At 34.2% G+C, this 19,933-nt stretch overlaps 1 protein-coding gene across 1 annotated transcript in view; it reads left to right on the top strand.

Moving 5' to 3' along the window:
• Positions 1-19,933, top strand: part of LOC124634353 (solute carrier family 46 member 3-like) — a 29,944-nt gene that overhangs the window by 4,103 nt on the left and 5,908 nt on the right. Inside the window, exons 2-3 of the mRNA XM_047169902.1 lie at positions 8,058-8,992; positions 13,890-14,049. Of these exons, the coding sequence (XP_047025858.1) occupies positions 8,075-8,992; positions 13,890-14,049 (1,078 nt within the window). The 5' untranslated portion in view covers positions 8,058-8,074. The remainder of the gene's footprint in view (positions 1-8,057; positions 8,993-13,889; positions 14,050-19,933) is intronic.

Genomic DNA, 19,933 nt, shown 5'->3' with positions numbered 1-19,933 from the left:
TATAAAAAATATCCGACTTTTGCCTATACATATATTTCGGGAACACACCGCATAGGATTATTCTAAGTATTAGACAAAGAGCTGCGAAAAAAGCAAATGATAAGTTCGTCTCGCGTAGCCGTTTTACCGTCAAAGCATTACAGTGACAGACCAACATAATTACTTTCGGATTTGTTTCAAAGTAATGATATTTGTATATTTCCCTTATAGGCAGACACGTACAATCGTCACGGTCACTTAAAAATACTAAGTTAAAAATAATTATTGCCATTCACTAATTAAAAACTATCACAAATCCTTACAGTTAAGTGTTTTTATGATAAAACAATTACCGAACAATGTGACATATAAAACATTATATTACGTATTTTCCTGTAGCCGACAATATTTCGATTCAGGTTTTAATATCAGCACTTAAAAATATACAAGAAACAAAATTGGATTTTTGTTGAAAAAAAAAAACTGAACGATATTTGCTTCCGTTACTGTTTATATATTTTACTACAACATTATATTCGTACAAATATTACAATCATTGGAAATATTCATGAATACACTTATATATATATGGATGAAATAGACTTTCGATTTCTGTATTTCGTAACCTTTAGCTCGGTTCAAGACTTTCTATCTAGATGTACGGTCTGCCAAACCGCATCTCTCATCATGAAATTGCATTTGAATTGAGAATGCATTCGAATTTTAAGATAACTTTCTTAATAGCTCGGAGGCTACATATATGGTTTCTTTATTAGATACTAACTTCTGTCCTCGGTTTCACCCACTTCGCGAGATAATTGTTTCCCGTTGCCGGATGGTGACATAAACAAATTTTCAGCTTATCAGTCCAGGCGTGACTGAAAAATATAACCATGCGTACATCCCACGTGCGCATATAGGTAGTTAAACTATTATTGCCGGACTGCCGAACCTGAGGTCTCGGGTTCGATTCCCGGTTCGGTCGACATGTGTGTGATGAGCATGTTTGTTGGCCGTGGTCTGGGTGTTATAATATGTATTTATCAATATGTATATATGTAGCTATATGTAGTTTATCAGTTGTGTTAGCACCCATAACACAAGTTAATTAATAACTTACCATGGGGCTAACCGACCGTGTTGGAAAATGGGTCCAGACATTATTATTCTGAAATTATTATTAAAAAGAAACCTTTCTTTTTTGTCCATCCACCATCTCAAAGGCTACGATACTATTGAAATCACTTTTATGGGGTCCTATTGTATCCTTAAGTCACGGAAACCTTATGATGACATCATGAGTAAAAAATCAATCATAATACTGAAATAAAAATAATTTGATGTAATGTGAAAATACTTTGTATTTTACGAATTACACAAAGTCGGTAGCGCGAGACGAGTTAATACGATATAAAAATAATTATACCGTTGTCATGATTTTTTGGTAATTCCACATATTGTCAAACAATCTGTTATGCTGTTAAGTATTTGTCAACAAAAACCAAAATGCTAGCAGTAGATTGTTTCTCATGCAATTTTATAAAGATTCATCTATACTAATATTATAAAGCTGAAGAGTTTGTTTGTTTGTTTGAACGCGCTAATCTCAGGAACTACTGGTCCGACTTGAACAATTCTTTCGGTGTTAGATAGCCAATTTATCGAGAAAGGCTATAGGCTACTTTTTATCCGGGTTCGTGCAGAGGTTCTCACGGGATGCGGGAAACCGCTGGCAGAAGCTAGTAATTCATAAAGATCTGCAAAAATACATCTAATATCAGTAAATATCATCAGCAATTCATTGCGCGGTTGGAGTTCATTTACTACCTTTTTATCGAATGTAGATATGGATCAACTCCTTTGTAACTGTTATATTATTCTTGATCAGTTACAGAGGGGTCTAAAAGCACAAAGTACGTAATCATTAGGCTTTTTAAAGTCACATTGCTACCAAAATAATACAGGTACTTGCAGGTTTAAAGTGCATTTATAATTAAGGTAAAGATTAATTTGCAACCACGACGAAGTACGTGTACCGTTTAAAAATCGTCACGAGGATAACATTCGGACTTTATAAATGACACATGTGCAACAAAAACTTATTGAATAGAAATAGCCTTGTGCTTAATTTTCTAGTTTAATAATGTATGAAGATGTACCCATTGAATAACCTAAGGTTCTAAAACAATATCCCAATTGATAATTAATTGCCAAAAACGCCATTATATATTTTTTTTTCCTTAGCCTTTATTGTCCCACTGCTGGGCAAAGGCCTCCCCATCTCGTCTTTACACCTCTCGATCCTTAGAGTGCTCCCACCAGTCAGGGTTGTAGGGGTCCAGATCGTATATATATTTTTGAATTATTTTTTGGGTTTCTGTAAGTCCATACATATTTTGGATCAGAACAAAAATTCTGCATTTTAATCTTAGTCACACAAACTACTACTTATGCCCAACAACAGTCATCCTAAGCAAGTTATCTTTCAGGGGCCCGATTCTCCTAATTTTACTTAAGCGACCTTCGATTGACGTTCGACTCGATTCGACTGAGATCCAATCCCGACTCGATTACTATTGAAGCGTATGTGGCATTCCGCTATTTTTTCTTTGAAATAAACATTTTTATTCTTTTCTGTCATTCAATAATGAATCATTTTGTCTGCAAATGTTTTACGATTGCAAAATGATTGCACGGCAAACTACCGTATAGACCAAAATTACCAAAATAGCATACCAATCGCACACCAATCAAATGTCAATCGAATACGATTGGTCTTTTATTAGTAGCAGAATGCCCGATATGGTTAAAACTGCTATTACGATCGTATTGCGATTCGATTACTATTCGATTTTGACATTATTAACTTAGGAGAATCGGGCCCCAGATCATAAAGCTTCTAAAAATAAACTGCCTCTAAAATCCACAATTAGAACCAAGCAATTCTTCACGTGTACCTATTAAAAATACATTTTTAAATTATGTACTAAACTATACAGCATCAGAGTTCTGATGGTATCTTGTCTAATAGTGGCGGCCTTGCAAACGCTGTCATTCTATTGTTGACCAACTTAACATACCATCAAGTAATTGTGCAGAATAATTGCATGCACCCGGATAATGTGGTATTCTTTTATGCTTACCTATATATTCCAGTAATGTGTACATATCGCTACTGGTGTTATGTGTATATGCAATTTCATGGTATGGGCTTACTAAGAATCGTTGTAACGTGCATTTTAGAATGACCTGCGTTTTAAGCTTGGACTAAAACGTTGGTTTGATTCAAGCTCAAAGATAATACAGATTTTGTGACAGGATTAAAAAAAAATATAACAGTAAAATAAATGGTTGGCGACGTGGGAATTATAACTAAATAGCTATACATAATGTAGGTATAGTTCGGCCATTCAGAGAATGCGTTCCTGACACGTCGCGATTGAACTGACGACGTAACTTTGCAATGGCGTTGCAGTTACGATAAAAATATTTTTGCTGGTTGTTTACCGTTTTAACAATTGAGGAGCATTAAAACAACATTATTATATCAATAATCAATGAATGTAGTTACGTCGTCAGTTCAATCGCGACGTGTCAGGAACGCATTCTCTGAATGGCCGAACTTATAATTGTGATATAGTTCTCAACTCATGACGTAAATCATTAGGTTAAAAAGATTACTGGAACTTATGACTGGACTTTGCATTTGTGATGACTCGCTTTTTATCTTACTTTAACACGGGTGTTTTCTTACAAATTTTATTACTATACAAATTTTATAAAAGAGAGCTCTTTTTATTTTTCATTCGTGATAGAATATTCCACAAGAAATTGTAAGAGTTCCTTCTAAACGTAGGTTAAGTTAGTTGCGAAATGTAATGACGCCAGCTGCATACACGAGTTATTACGAGGTATTACGAAGTAACTGCATCTTAAGTTACAACTCCTGTACTTTGTATTAATTTTATCTGTCATTCTAGATTTTTCTTCGTTTCAAAAGGCTTCTAGGCTAAGGCGTATAAGATTCCATTCGGTTCTACTATAAGCTAACCATATTTATTTTATATATAAAAAATACACTTACTTAGCTCCATTCTGTAAACAACGTTTCTGAAAAAATACGAGTATCATGTGGTAATCAAATAACAAGTATAGTAGCATCCTGAAAATCAACCATCAAAAACTCCATCGGCTTTCTCTGCAAGAGATAATTCTAGCGTTCTTTGCAAATACAGTAGCTACATTCGGACACCTGTTCTTCTCTGTGGTTCAGATACACGGAATCTATCTATTTACTTCCCTAGGCAGAATCAATCGTAGACTGTTGCAGAATCAATGGTAAAAATAACATTGTAATTTCATAATTGGTACTGTCGTTACTTGGTTCTAAAAAGATAACACCTGGGCAAGGCATGTTTCATCTATTTTGTCAGTTTATCTTTATATTTATTTAGTAAACGATCCTTGCTTTGTATTACTCAGGTTTATTACATTTTTATTGTTTGGCTAGTCACGCCTTAAAACAAAGTTTGGATTATTTCAGTGTATTCGATTTTTTTTGTAATTTTACGTACATACAATTAATAAAGAAAGAAAGTATGGAAGGAAATGTCAAGGACTTCAGTCCCATTTCTTAGACGGTACTTAATCATGATAGTGTAATTGATACTTACTGTATAAATAAATCTTATAATTATCTACTTGTGTTTTTAGAAAAAGTTTACGTAACGTGTTCATGGAAAACCCAGTTTACAAGTTAATGAGATGTATATAAAATAGTTTTTGTCCTATATATGTACGTACGTAGCTCTGTGTATATTGGTATTACCTAGTAGTTAACGAAGTGAAAAACAATACATAATATTGTTATATAACCGTAATTTGAATTGCTTATATAATTTTCAGTTTCTCGGTAATTGGATTTTACACCTAAGCATGACTTGTCAAATAATTTCAAATAAAATCCCGTATTTGATTGATAGTTACTTATTGGAAAATTCTAGACACATGCTTGACTGTTTTCTTACAGTCATTAATATAATAACTAAATGATATCCTTGTGAAAATTTTAGATTTAAACTTTGTACTTTGGTACAGTACAATACACTGTGATCATAAAAGACATATATGTATTATCTTAAAACCGTGAGACATAATATAATTAGTCTAAGTTAAGACAGGTATCCAATTTACTTGTCTTATTCCTAATCTTAAATTGCTTCCATTTTGTTTTGCTTCATCAGATTCTATTCAATTCAGAAGCATTTCGTACTTTTTAAAGAAAAAATCATTGACTTTCAAAAGGACTTGAATACAAATACATTATAAGAACAAACTTTTGACTTTGAGCAAAACATTTTTTGTGTTTACACATTTGATACGATTAAAATAAAATGATTAAATTCTAGTGACCAAAAAGAGTTATAGCCTAAGTTTAAATAACAATAAAACAATAAACTTAATTCATCCAAAAAAGAGGGTACAATTTTTTTTAGCTTACCTAATTAATTCAAATCAGTCATTATTTGAACATATCGTTTAATAATTAATTAGCATTTAAACAGTAATCATTACCGTGAACGTGTATGTCTGTTCGTTTGGCTATAAAGTCGTGATTTTTTTGCAAAACAACTTTAGTTTTTTTTTCTTATCATGTAGGTACCTACTTCCTTGTATTGAAATCAGCAGAGATTCCTTGTTGCAGACGTAATGACGCTTAAGAATTTAACGCCACATATTTTGTGGTAATGTTAATGGCAAGCCAGCTGACTACAGAAAAAAACAATTGAGGTAGCATGTATTTTAATAAGGATTTCGTATCCGTTTTATGACGTATGTAAAGTTTTTTGAGTTTTATTTCAGAAGTCCACTTTTTAAAGTTGCTTCATTCTTTTTGGGAAAAGGCTAGATAAATGATACAACTTTTTTTTCTAAAAGTTGATTCGAATTACATAATATTATTCGAGCATTGAGTAATTATCTATTTGATAATATTATGTTAACAAAAATGCATTATGTTTCAACTTCTAATCTAGGACTGGTATCCTACATAGTTAGATTACGAACCATGTACTAATCTAAGATTTCTCGAATTCCTCTCAATAATTCTTCCTTAAACCCATCAGCGTAATTCAATAAACTGCAGTTTCAATGAAATAATAACCCTTTCCCAGAACATTAACAATGACATTTACTACATACTCGTACATTTAGTTTTCTTCTACTGCCATTTAATTTTACTCTTGAAATGGACCTTGGTTTGGAACACGGAATCAGCAGAACAAGGTCAGTGTGATGACACTGTGACTTTTTGTCACGGTCCCGGCGTATTGTTGAGTACACAACAAAAACGTGTCAACATATGCCAGTCACCACTGCAATTAAATAACAAAATTCATGAACGAATCGAATCTAAGGACCAATGAACGATAGATTGGTCCTTCGATACGAAAATTAATATACAATTTCTGAATGCAAATTTTCTAGAACATCACGATTGGAAACATCTCGTTGTTTTTTTAAGCAAAGTCATTGTCCTAAAGGTTAGCAAAAACAGTTATTTCTAAGTGATTTTGTTAAATAATTACTAAAATTAAATCAGCGCCGAAAAGTGCAATGAAGCATTCGGTGTATTGTTTGTTTTTCTACCAATTCGCTGTAAAATAAATATGAAGTCGTTGTAAAAGGCCCAGTTGAAGATTATTTATTTGTAATAGAAAAATCAACGTGCAATTTTCAGTACCCATACAATATTATAGTAGTCAAATAGAATCAAACAGTTCAATGCATTTGTGTTCTTCGTTGCAGCATGAATGAATAACATGTAGCGTCTATACCATATACGCATTGTGGATGAACCGGAATCACAGTACCAATTCATTTAGTGATGTATCACAGACTTTAAATTCACAATTGTGTAATGTATTGTGCACAAGAATCATGCCATAGACTACTGGAATTGGATTTTAAAGCTGGTGTATAGATACTACATAAATAAACACAGTTGTTCCATGAATGCTGCGATATAAATACTCTGTGGTATAAAAGCCACTACGATGTTAATTTAATGTAACAGAAACATATTATATACAATACAATTGTTGCAATCTTTTCTTATTTAATAATTTCCACTTGAATTCTACTTTATTTTGAAACACATGCTATTTGTTTGTCCAAAAGTAAATAAATACATTAATCAATCTGAAAAATATGGCACTGAGGTTGTTTTGTTTCTTTATTTTGCTCGGCATATTTTCATTGGCTTTGTGTTATCAAAAGGCATTGATATGAATTGAGCCTCGTACGACGATTCACTTGTTGGATTCCAAATAATGTCGCGTGACCACTACAATAGTCTAATTTCTTCCTCCGTGTACAAAAACTTGGAAAATATAAACGAATAGTCCATAATAGATTTGTTTTCTTGTCTCTCTTGGTACATATTCCTTTGCCTTACTAAGTTTCATGGAAAATTGTATATTTCAGTTGACGTTTTGAAACATGAGCCTGTTTAAACTGATAAGAATAAACATTGTTACTGTAAAGCCTGAATCGCAAGCCGGAAAACTTATTTCCGTAACACAATTAACTGTCCCGAACCGTAAAATTAAATTGTATTGTGAAACATTAAGCATTCAATCAATATGAAAATCCGTGTCGTATCAGTCTTTGTCACTAAAACGTGTGCTAAATAAAATACAAACTAGTTATATAAACATAGATAAATCTACTCCAAAGAATTTCAAACAAAAGATGCATCTACCTTGTGTTCTCCGTGACTCCTAATAAAAAAGATGTAACAAAATGATACAACTATTGTTAGCGAGGTAAAATTGATTCAGTCTAACAGTTAGAGACGATTACGTTAAGCATGTGGGCAATCATGAAACGATTACCACGTCCGGTACTTCATTTACCAATCAAAAGTACAAAGCCCAATGAGAAACACGCAGTATTTGCCTTTAAAATTGTCATAAAACTTAAAAGTGTAATACGATAAAATTTTAACGCTACTCAGTACATAGGTACCAATTGAAACGGTTGTACAGGTGAAATAATAATTAATGTTTCTGTTTCAGATACGCGTGACGTAGTCATGGCTGTGGATAGCAAAAATGCGGAGAATAACAAAACTGCTGATAAAACTCTTAATGTTAATGGTGGTGACTTAAATGGAACTAATGTAATTAAGAATAGATTTAGTAAAACTAAGGAATATGATAATATGACGAATGTTAAACTCGACAAAGAACATGAAAGTACTAAAAATGAGAAAGTTGAAGAAGAGAGTTGGGAAGGACTAAGTCATTTTCAGAGACTAAGACGAATGATCTCTCTCATAACAGTAGAACCGATTTTGGCTTGTTATGTGATGCCATCAGTGCTGTCTATATTAGCAACACAGAACCTTTACTTAGAGAAAGCCTGTCGAGTAAATCTTCAGTTTGACCATCACATTTGTGATGCCTTAACGCTAAGAGAAACAGCTAATTACACTGCCGAAGAAGAAGCAGTTCAAAGATTAGTAGCATCCGTAACTGGTTGGAAGACTGTGCTACAATCGTTTCTGCCTTGCGGTATATTAATATTTCTTGGAGCGTATAGTGACAGAGTTGGACAGAGAAAAGTTTGCATGCTGTTACCAATAGTTGGTGAATTTTTGACGAGTATAGGCTTGATTGTGAATACTTATTTTTTCTACGAGCTACCAGTTGAAGTGGCGGCTGTGACGGAGGCTATATTTCCAGCCCTGACGGGTGGCTGGTTCACGATGTTCATGGGAGTGTTCAGTTACATAGCAGATATAACGACAGAAGAACAAAGGACGTTGCGGATAGGGATAGTGAATCTGTTCCATTCAGTAGGAGTGCCAGTTGGGGCGGCTCTCAGTGGAATATTGGTGCGAAAGATTGGCTTATACGGTGTGTTCTCAGTTAGTGCAACCCTGTACGTTTTGAGCTTCATCTACGGTTTCATTCGTATCAAGGAAGTGAAGAAGTCTGATCCCTCTGTGGTGAGTATAAATTATTAATAATTGACACCCCATTTCCATATTCGTGATGTTTATTCTCCACGACTGTTTGTTTATTAGAAATAAAGTTATTTATTGCGCTGAAGATGTTCGCCATTGGTATTTAAAACACCTTGGAATTGAGCCCGGATTAAATGGTTCATTGAACGAAACAAGACTGTTTGTGTATTTATCGTAATTATTGGATCGATAAGATAGAAGTTAACGGTTCAGTTGATATTGGCAACTAATTATAGATTACAGTGACAGGTTAATTTGAATAATTTTATGCACAGATAAAGCGTTCACACGATGAGACAAATGCGACTTTGTGATCATGAATCGTCTTATTATTTATGAATAGTCTTTGTATTGTAGAAGAATTTCCGTTAATTAGCTAAAAATAGTCTGATGTCAGTATTCCTTATGAGGTCCTATTTTAATTGATGTCTACATGAAATAGATAATTAACTGCCTCGATGAGCTAGCTCTCGCAAGCGCGGCTGTTGAGCACGAGGCCTTGGGTTCGATTCCCGGGTCGGGCTAAAATCACTTTGTGGGCTTTAGAAACTTTCACAAAGCAGCCCGGAGCCTGGAAGTTGGTGATTGATACACCCGTGCAAAGGAGACCACGTAGATGTCTCTCTCCGGTCATGTCAGTTTACCGTCCCATCGGACTATGAGAGTTAATGAATAGTGAGTGCACCTGTGTCTGTGAAAATGCTTGTGCACTATTATATACAGCGCAGTTGGCTAGCTCCTAATAAGAGAACCGCCGCCATGGCCGATAATCGGCTAGGAGGATATCACATGACATAAAATAACCGAACAGCTTAATTGATATGAAAGCAATTTACCGTAGAAAGTTTCAAATAGAAATGTTTAGAAAAAAATTGTGCTTTTAGGTCAATATAGCATCAATCATTAGTAAAACTAAAAATATACATACGCACCTGCATATTGCCAGCTTTCAAACAAGACTTTTCGTTAAGCTTTCAAACAAGCTAACATAATGTAAGAAAAAAAAATACATTTGATAAATGTAATCTGATATTAATTTGCATTTAAAGATTTTGCATTTAATAACTGTACCTCAGAGAACTTGACCTTTTCATACATGTGCATTTATTTACAAAATGTTGCTTCCTGCAAGGAAAAATATTAATCTTTATTTTGGTTGAAGCTCGTCTGTAGTTCCTCAAGGCTAGTAGTACAATTAAGTCTAATGCTTAGCAATCTTCGTAATGCCATCAACCTCCACCTCTGCTCTTTCGTGTCCTATTTGACATAACCTCGGCCTGGAGACATAATTCCATCAGTATTTTGAACCATCATACAGTATATTTTGATTACGTTCAGGAATAGAATAAGGTGAACGATGTACAAGCAAAGACAACAGCTGCGTATGAAATATGGTCGAAAGCATACCCTTATTTGGCAAGTCTATTTAAATTCCATATAGGATTTAAAACGCTATATATTTTTGTTATTTGCTGAAAAGCAGCATAATGGAAAATATTGAAAAAGATTAAAACGTCGTCCACACCCTTTTATAATTTTCAAAGTTGTAAGATATATAATTATATATAACTGGTTGTTTCATTTATGAAGTCATATTAATACCTAGATTTAGTGTTATTTTCAATCTAAGATCTAGCGATTATGTAATAGTTTACGTAAAATAAATAAAACAATTATTGTTACATAACAAATAACTTGTGTAAGAAATATTACAGTTACTCAATAACATAATTATACAGTTATTTTTAATGCATTACACATGAGTGCATTAGATATTGTAATTTTATATACTTGTGATTCCCAAGCAATACCTTAATAAATAGCTCAAAGATATTAACTACATTTATTATAAAAATCGTATATTACACAGGTAAGCAGAACCAGTCCAACTCTTGAATTCGGCTATAATATTAAAATAGATTTTATATTTATAGTTGATAGTAAAACCACAGGAAACAGTACTATTTATTTTTATGACGACCTTTCTGAAGTATATTTTTAATAAACACAGTTCAAGGCAAGCGGAAAAAGCTATTGAATGATATTAGAAGATAAACAGATAACTTAAAACTATCGATATAAAAAAAAATAACTAGGTATTCACTTAACTAGGTAATAAGTTAAAAGTACTGACAAACGACTGGCATAAATCGAAATGAACTGGATTGACGTAGCTAAGTCGTATTTATAAAAAAAAAATAGATCAGTCTCCATGGTCTGTCGCTATGTACAACTTGCGTCTATGTACAAATTATCTGTATTCAAACGTAGAATACAGATAATTTATCATTTTGTAATCGCAAGCCAGTTTATTATGTAATGTGTTTAATTTTTCTGGAGATGATCATCATATTGCCTTTTGTGTTTATCTTGGCTGGATAGTTCTACTTTTAGGCAGAGTGTTGACTATGTAGGGCTTGTTACTAGGTGAAATAAAATGCTGTCCCTGTTTCTACCAGACTCATTTTAATACCCTTTATACGAAGGAAAATATAATTGTAAATAACACACACAAAACATTTTATAACATAAATTCAATACTCACCTCACTTTCACTACGAATCAACAACATGCAATTAAAATTTTCCCTTTCAAAGAAAACTCTAGACGACAAGGTCCTTCCTTGCAACCGAGTGTGACACCAATTTAGGTCAAGTTGACGGACTTTTTGTACTGTTACGCACGAATAATCCATTTTAGTCATTGAACTTGCAAGCTGTTATATAATTACGACTTCATGGTCGCTTAATCGATTATTTTTATCGATATTTACCGATTATTTTTAATCGTAAAAAAATGACAGCTGCATAAAAAGATGGAAGATTTAGGAGTTGCACTTTTGCGGAAGCCGTATTTTAATAAGGGTCATTACACACGACATTTGTCTAAAACAAAAAAGAACCGATACTTAATCATATTTTTTCACAGTTGATTATTTCCGAAAGTACATATTGCTCCAAGGTTTGAGTGTCAAAGCAACCTTAATTCATTCGACTGGCTGCTGTCAGTTTAGTTAAATGCCATGCATGGTATAATTGGCTTAGTTAGAAAAGATAAGATAATCTATTAAGTGACTGTCTGAAATACAGTTGATTTAGAACTTATGTTGGTAATAACGTATTGCTGGTGTTTGCCTAAATTAGGTACCTTCATGATTAGTTTATGGGTAAAATAGAGCAAGTGGCTTCGTTTGAATGTTCACACTTGGTTTTACTTTGGGCTTCCTTTTTACTATACCTATAACAATAGGCTACAAATGTAACGGGATTCGTAAGAATAACAGTATGTTGTATTTGCATGTGGCTAGTTAACCCTTGAACCCAGATGCAGCTTGGTAGGACGGGTTTTCAGACTCTCAAGATTTGACTGTGTAATTTTACAAGACTGGCACAGAGAACTTTTTCCTGTACCTGGATAACATAAAGCCTAACTTACCCGAGTGAAGGTTACAGTAATTACATACAATATTTCTACAGATCTGCGAGTCATCAGGATCTAGTGATTAAAAAAAATGAAGTACGTGCTTGAAAATATGCTATTGCAAAATAAGTTAACTATCCAACTGCTAGTAATCAAGAGGTCACAAAATTATGGGCTATCTAATTTATCCACAACTAATAGATTCTATGTATTAATTATCTTCGTTCTGAAACCGCAAATTGGTCCGTTTTCCCTTCACTAGCCTTAATACTGTGGCCGTGCATATGAGTGCATGATATCTCGATAGCCGTCACAATCACCTCACGTGAATGTTATGTAATTATCAATGGCACGGCTATTTCAAATCTAGATTTAGAGAGGTATTCAAGGATTTTTTACGTTTTATTTGTTGTTGTTTTGTTGACATAATCGAGTGACGTGTTTCGGAAGGCATTATAAACTGTTGGCCCCGGCTGTCATTTGAATGTCTTTGCCAATCATAAGCCAGAAAGTCTGACAACCAGTTTTACCAAGGAGTATTGGGTTGCCCGGGTAACGGTACTCGCTGATTGTAAAATAGTGGTTCTAAGCGAGAGGTCTGAGGAAGCCAACCCCAACATAGTTGGGAAAAGGCTAGGCAGAGGCTATTTTTAGAACTACTTATCGATCTTTAATGACATTTTTTAAATTACTGTTTTTACAGTACAAGAAATTAATAAAAAAACTAGTTGAAAATGATTTAATTCTTGCCAATCACTGCTAATGATTTGGCCCGAGTATACAGCAAAAAGGTGCGAATATTTTTTCACTGTTGTATTATGAAACAATAATCACTACTCGCGATAAAAAAACAGCGATTGCCTGTGTAAACAATTACGTTTAATGTCTTTTTCGTGGCCTTACGGTGGTTTTTATGTTTCTGCCGTAAATGAGTACATACTGTGGTACTTACAAACAAGGATTATAATGACAATAAAGAGCTGCTGAAATTGAACAACCGCGTGCGCATTTAATGTACAATGTAAAGTTCCATACTTGGATTACACTTAAGTAGGTATTTTCCACATGAAATTAAATATCTGTTAAAGACGGGCCTACGTAGTTTAAATATTAGATATAGCTGACTATAATATGTCCTGCGCAGCTGGCTGATCTCCTTATATGAGAACAGCCACCATAAAAGACTAGCTTCTGCATGCGGTATCACCCTTATTCCGTGGGAATCTCTGCACGAAGCCGTAAAAATTTGCCCATATTTTCCTCGATAAATGGGCTGTCGCCCATTTTACCGCTTATCGAGGAAAAATAAATAAATAAATGAAGGAAAACTTATCGAACATGTCAATGTGAATGTCAAACATTGTTCATTTTGATTTACCACTATTTATATACTATAAGAAAATGTTAAGTATGTGATACCATTTCCACTAATATTTTAATTGTTTTTTTTTTTTTTCAGAAACCACCAGCAAATTGCTGCGAATGGCTACGAACCTTCTTTGATACTCGATATGTCAAAGAAACTTTGGTGGTGGCTTTCAAAAAAGGACCAAACAACAGAAGACTGAGGGTCATCATGCTGGTTGTCGTTATGTGTGTCATTATAGGACCTATTTATGGTGAGCCTCCTTTTGTTTTTAAATGAATGCATTGATAATGATGCCCTCCTAGCGATTATCGGCTACGGCGGCTGTTCTCATGTAAAGAGATTAACCAACTGCGCACGACATAATAGTGCACAAGCATTTGCGCAGACACAGGTGCACTCACTATTCCTCCACTCTTATAGTCCGACGGGACGGCAATCCGGGCTGCTTTGTGCTCTATGACTGCATTAACTATCGGTGGTAATAGCTATATTCGTATAGGGGTATAAGTTTGCATTGGATTGAAGAGGTCAGATAGGCAGTTGCTCTAGTAATACTCGATGCAACTGCAAATGTAGCTGCAACCGATAAGACTGTAAACCAACTCTGATATAGTTGGCAGAAGGCTAGGCAGATTGTTGACTGACTGAGGTTAAAAGTTTTTTAAACTATGCTAGAAACCATAACAAACAGCACATTGAATCTGTATTGTACCTGGTGCAGAAATTCAGACTTTTTTAGCAAAAGATACCGTGTTTAGCTGTAAACCTATTTACTCATTTTCATTTCAATATAAAGCATGTAGGTACATATAAGTACTTAAATAGGTAACAAAGAAGAAGGGTTATCACCTATTACTATTACTTATTATTCTTGAGCAGAAACCTGTACCTAATCCAATGAACTCAATATACATTTTACTTTGCTGCACATATTTATAAAACAAGATATCGGAATGAGATCTCAAGTAACATAATATTTATAGAAGTCACACAATGTTAGGCCTTAACCTTTGCTTATGTTGAACCTATTTCAGAGACGTATAGGTTCGTATATTTTGTACCTCATTATGAACTATAGAACTGTCGTGTTCTATCTACAATATAGACTACAAAGGCAGATAGATATTCATCATCCTCCTGCCCTTATCCCAATTTAATTTGGGGTCGGCCCTACATGTCTTCTCCTTCCATACTCTTCTATCTGCCGTCATCTCGCAAGTAACATTCTTCCTAACCATATCGACTTCCACACAATCCAACCATTGTTTCTTTGGTCGTCCTCTTTCCTTATATCCGTCCACGTTCAGAAATAATTATGTCATTTATATCTATCAAATATTAATTTATGATGGGTAGGCCTTTAGTATGGGACGCAACCTGTGTCGATACTCTTGCGCCATCACACCTTCCAAGTTCTGCGTGCTTTGCTGCTGCTGCCGCTGCGGCTGCGGAGAATCTCGGCGGAAATATAGTGGCCTTGTCGGAAACTATATTTTCGAACCGTTTGGGGTTGAAACCCTCGGGTCGTGGGGTCCGAATGCCCACAATCTATTTAAAGATCTCTCTAGGCGGCTGGTTGACGCTTCGCGTGACCAGAAGGCTGGCTATTACCTCGGACAAAGAATCAGCATGGCGATCCAACGAGGTAATGCTGCCAGCCTCTTGGGCACGCTCCTAGTTGACAGCGATGGGGACGAATTTTTTGACGCTTTTTAGTTGTTTGTTTTACTAGGATAGTTTTTGATATTTATTGTAAATATGTATTGTAAATATCTATGTAAATAAAATATATTTATGCATTGTTATAAAAATATGGATTTATTTAAGATATGTCTATGCGTACCTACTCATATGTAAATTGTTAGTCATAGATTTTCTCTTCGAATCTCCCGTAAATAAATGTTTCCCATTAATTAATAAATTATCTGCTATAGGTATTGACACTAGTTATCAAGACACTTAGATAAAAAAAAAAGTTAGAATACCACAGTTCATTGAACTTTTAATAACAACTATATATAAAATCGGTTGTATATTACCTGCATATAATATAACAGCATGACATAAAATTAATTGAATTTTAATTGATCGTCAATATCTTTTAGTAATCAATCACTCCAATTTATCTTTTATCTCTTTATTGACTATTTGTGATTGCAATTTAGTAATTAGTTTCGACCACTTGTAGTAGCATTGACCTAAATTACAAATCAATTGCAGATTTTATTTATCCAAATAGTAATGCCTAAAATATTATGCGTTATGTTTTTAATTAATTTGAATCCAATCAAGTTGCTGATGAACCTATCGTAATGGAGCTAACTTCATTAAACGAATCGCGATAATAAAATCACTATTTAATATTACCAATGAAAAAGCAACTCTGTCGCGCTTTCATGCCGAACCTACTGAACCGATTTTGGTACTTAGATAGTCCAGAGCCCAAAAAAGGGACGTAGGTTCCTTTTTAACAGGCTGTGGGAAGCAGTTTCTTTGCGACGCAGATTTGCGATTTCTTTGGAACCATGGGAGCAGCTCAAATCTTACGCTGTGAAAAGAATCGACATTATGCATTTTGAGTGAACTATAAAAACAATATTTGACGACCTCGTTGGCGCCAGGGCCACCATGCCGGACTGCCGAACTGATGGTCCCGGGTTCGATTCCCGGTACGGTGAACATTTGTGTGATGAGCATGTTATGTGTTTGAATATATAAAGTACTAGCCGTTTTCCCGCGGTGTCACCCGCGTCCCATGGGAGTGGGATAAAATATAGCCTATGTTACTCGCAGATAATATAGCTTTCTAATGGTGAAAGAATATTTAAAATCGGTCCAGTAGTTTTAGAGTTTATCCATTACAACTAAACAAACAAACAAACAAAGTTTTCCTCTTCATAATATTAGTATAGATATGTAATGTATCAGTTGTGTTAGCACCCATAACACAAGCTAATAAATAGCTAACCATGGGGCTATCCGACCGTGTGTGTAGATGTCGCAATAAAAAAAAATACAAGCAATTAATTTCCACTACTCCGCACAGATTTTGATTGTGATCAGCGAAAGTGGCCTTCGCAATATATCTCTAGACCGGCTTTTCTAGGCATTATCTCGTTCACACTGCATGCCCTTGGCAATGAAGTGACGCTTCTATTCGTCGCAGTTACGGGTTAGTTACGCCACTAACTTTCTCTTAGTTTCGCTTTCTATACAGCTAGCTAACGATAAGCCTAGGCATATATTTCCATTTTAATACTAGAGTGCGAAACGGAAAAACCCACGGAAAAACCTTATCGACTGTCTGTGTTGGGATTGATATGGCTCTGAATATTCTCATATATTATATTAAAAAACTTAAAAAAAAAAACTCTTCAATTTGCATAATTAATAGGAAGGAAACATGTTATTCTCTTTTCCAGTTTTTCATCAGGTTTTTCCTAATTTTTCTTTCGTGCACGAAACTTTGGTATAAGTTTAAAAAGTTTTGGTTAAAGTTTGGTAAAGAAAAATAAAGAAAATCTTTACATATAGCTCTAGTAGTCGTCACCAACCCGCATTGAGCAAGTGTAGTGATTAACATTAATTCCTTCTTTGTATGAGAAGAGGCCTCGCTAGTTTCTAATTACATTAATCTAAATTCTAAAACATAATCATGCCAGAGGCAGCATTACCTTAGAGCCACTCCCAATATTATATCTATGGATTGTTTTACTTATTAAAGATAGAATTTGAAATGGATTTAAAACTATGAAAAGATGCATTTCTTCACTATTCTTAAAAAAAAAACGTGTACACAATTATCAAGTTGGTGGCTGCAACAGAAGCAGCATTGTTATGTTGAAAATCAAGAAAATTCTAATGATCCATTACCATAAAATATTAAACTAATATCTAAAAGCACGCTTGCCATTAATGACCTTCGATTATACCATGTTTCCCAGGCTGTTATCAAAGGGAAAGGATCAGGTACGCTTCAGCAAACTTTGAGATGCGCTCGATATACTATTGAAATTGAGTAAAGTATATTTATTTAATCACTCAAGAAATTGTCCGTAATGATGTTGAAAGGTTAACATAACCCACTCATGTTTTCTAAGCAGGTTGTACAGACGAAAGTACAACAACCTATCTCAATCTTTCTTTCTTTGACAGATTTCCAACCTTATCACAATAGAACATTTGTATACATATTTTAAATCTATCCTGGTAATTATTAAAACGAATTAACATCATTCCTTCTACATAAATTGTAATTCCACGAATATTTCGAAGTCATTATCAATCTCATTGATTAATCACAGTTCATATACTGGAGAATTGAATTTAAAGAGATGTGTAATTTGGAGGTATCTAACATCTAGCTTATAATGAATGTAACTTGACGCTAATGACTTGAGCAATTACCTGATTCTTGGCAACTAGAAACAAGGTTTTTTTCAGAGGACGAATATGTGCCCGTATTCACGTCATTAGACATCTTCCTTCCATCCCTACTACGTTTGCAGGGGTTGGTTACCAGTCTTACCAGATTGCAAAGTTCCAGTGTATTTGGGACCAATGTTTTAAAACTGCGAACCGAAGTTTTGACGTTACTGGTTGATATTAACTTGGTCTATTTGAATAAAAACTACTTTGGTTGGTTAAAAAGGTATTCTTTAAACCCAACGACAAGTGCGTTACCTATATCATTTGCGTTTTCTTTCACTGGTTATGTTGCTTCCACCTGCAATAACAAAGCGTTGTATTCGATATTGTTGAGAGAACAACATGGGAATGTTACGCCTGCCTAAAAAGAACATACTGGGACGCCGATAATCCGAAGTTAAAATGGATTATGGCAGTTTTTGATAGGTTACATTGTTAAGGCGACAGATTTAACAGGTGCTCACCATTGTGCACCACTGTGACGTTCATTTGTGTACACAAATAATGTTTGTTCTGGTTTACTTACTTTAGCAAACAGTAAAGTAACAAAAGCTTCTATAACCAAGGCGTTTTGTCACCAATCAGTGTTATAGTAGGCCTGTAATGGTAACCATTATGACTGTCTGTACTATAAAGGTTTTTAACAAAGCGTTTTGATTCTATAAGATAAAGAGCATTTAAGTTCTATAATTAAGCTCTTAGAACGCTTACAGGACCATACAAAAGAATCGTTAAAGTTTTGCACTATAATAGATATGTATAAAGTGATTATGGTACTATTTAGTACTATTAAAGACCTTACCGACCCTTTCATGTATCTATTTTGCACTAATAATGCGTCAAAATGATTTTTATAGTACTAGTTTTGTAGTAGTATCAAAAACATAATTACAGGATTAATCTGCACTATAAAAGCACCTTACACAACTATTATGCAACCTTTTAGCTTTTTAAAAGCTCCCTCATTATTACTACGGGGCTAGTTCTGTAAAAGTCATGAAAACCCTTCTATAGACATAACCATTCTAAATAGCACTATTAGTGAGTCTGTGTTACTCATACGACACTAAAGCGTGACATAAAAGGATTAAAATGAATAATTAATGGTCTAATTACATCTATACCAGCTTTTCAGAATCAATTATATGACTAGTATTTCATAAATGGAGACACACTGTCGACACTGTAGCACATGGTTCTGTACAAAATATTTGTTTTGTACCACAACAGGGCTGTAGCAATAATGTTTCTTTTTGTCTAGCCAGGAATAAGGATGAAGAATATAAGAGGGAGAGCACCTCATAATATAATAGCATTCTTAAACAGAAAGTTAATTGTAAAGTAGATTCAATTAAATGTGAAATTGTCTGCATAACTTACGATTCTATGATGTATTTTTTCCCATTATGATTAGGAAAACTAGTTCCGAGTTTAAAAAAAAGGACTTAATGTTTCTTATTTGTTTATTAATTATAAACATGATCATATGGCAAGATGTATTTGAATGTATGTATATTCTAAACCTAGAAAAAATAGGGGCACTTACGGTCGACATCACAATAAGTAATATTAAAATAAAACATAACAATTATAGAAAAAAAAAACACTTCGGCGGGCATAATCTCGACTTCTTGAGAATAACTATCAACAAAAAGATGCATACGCTAATACCACAATTATTGTGACATTAGCGTAAGCATCTTTTT

This window comes from Helicoverpa zea, chromosome 11, assembly GCF_022581195.2.
Source record: "Helicoverpa zea isolate HzStark_Cry1AcR chromosome 11, ilHelZeax1.1, whole genome shotgun sequence".
NCBI classification, from domain to species: Eukaryota; Metazoa; Arthropoda; class Insecta; order Lepidoptera; family Noctuidae; genus Helicoverpa; species Helicoverpa zea.
The sequence above is the reverse complement of the archived record's forward strand: the minus strand, read 5'-3'. Positions and strand labels throughout refer to the sequence as shown.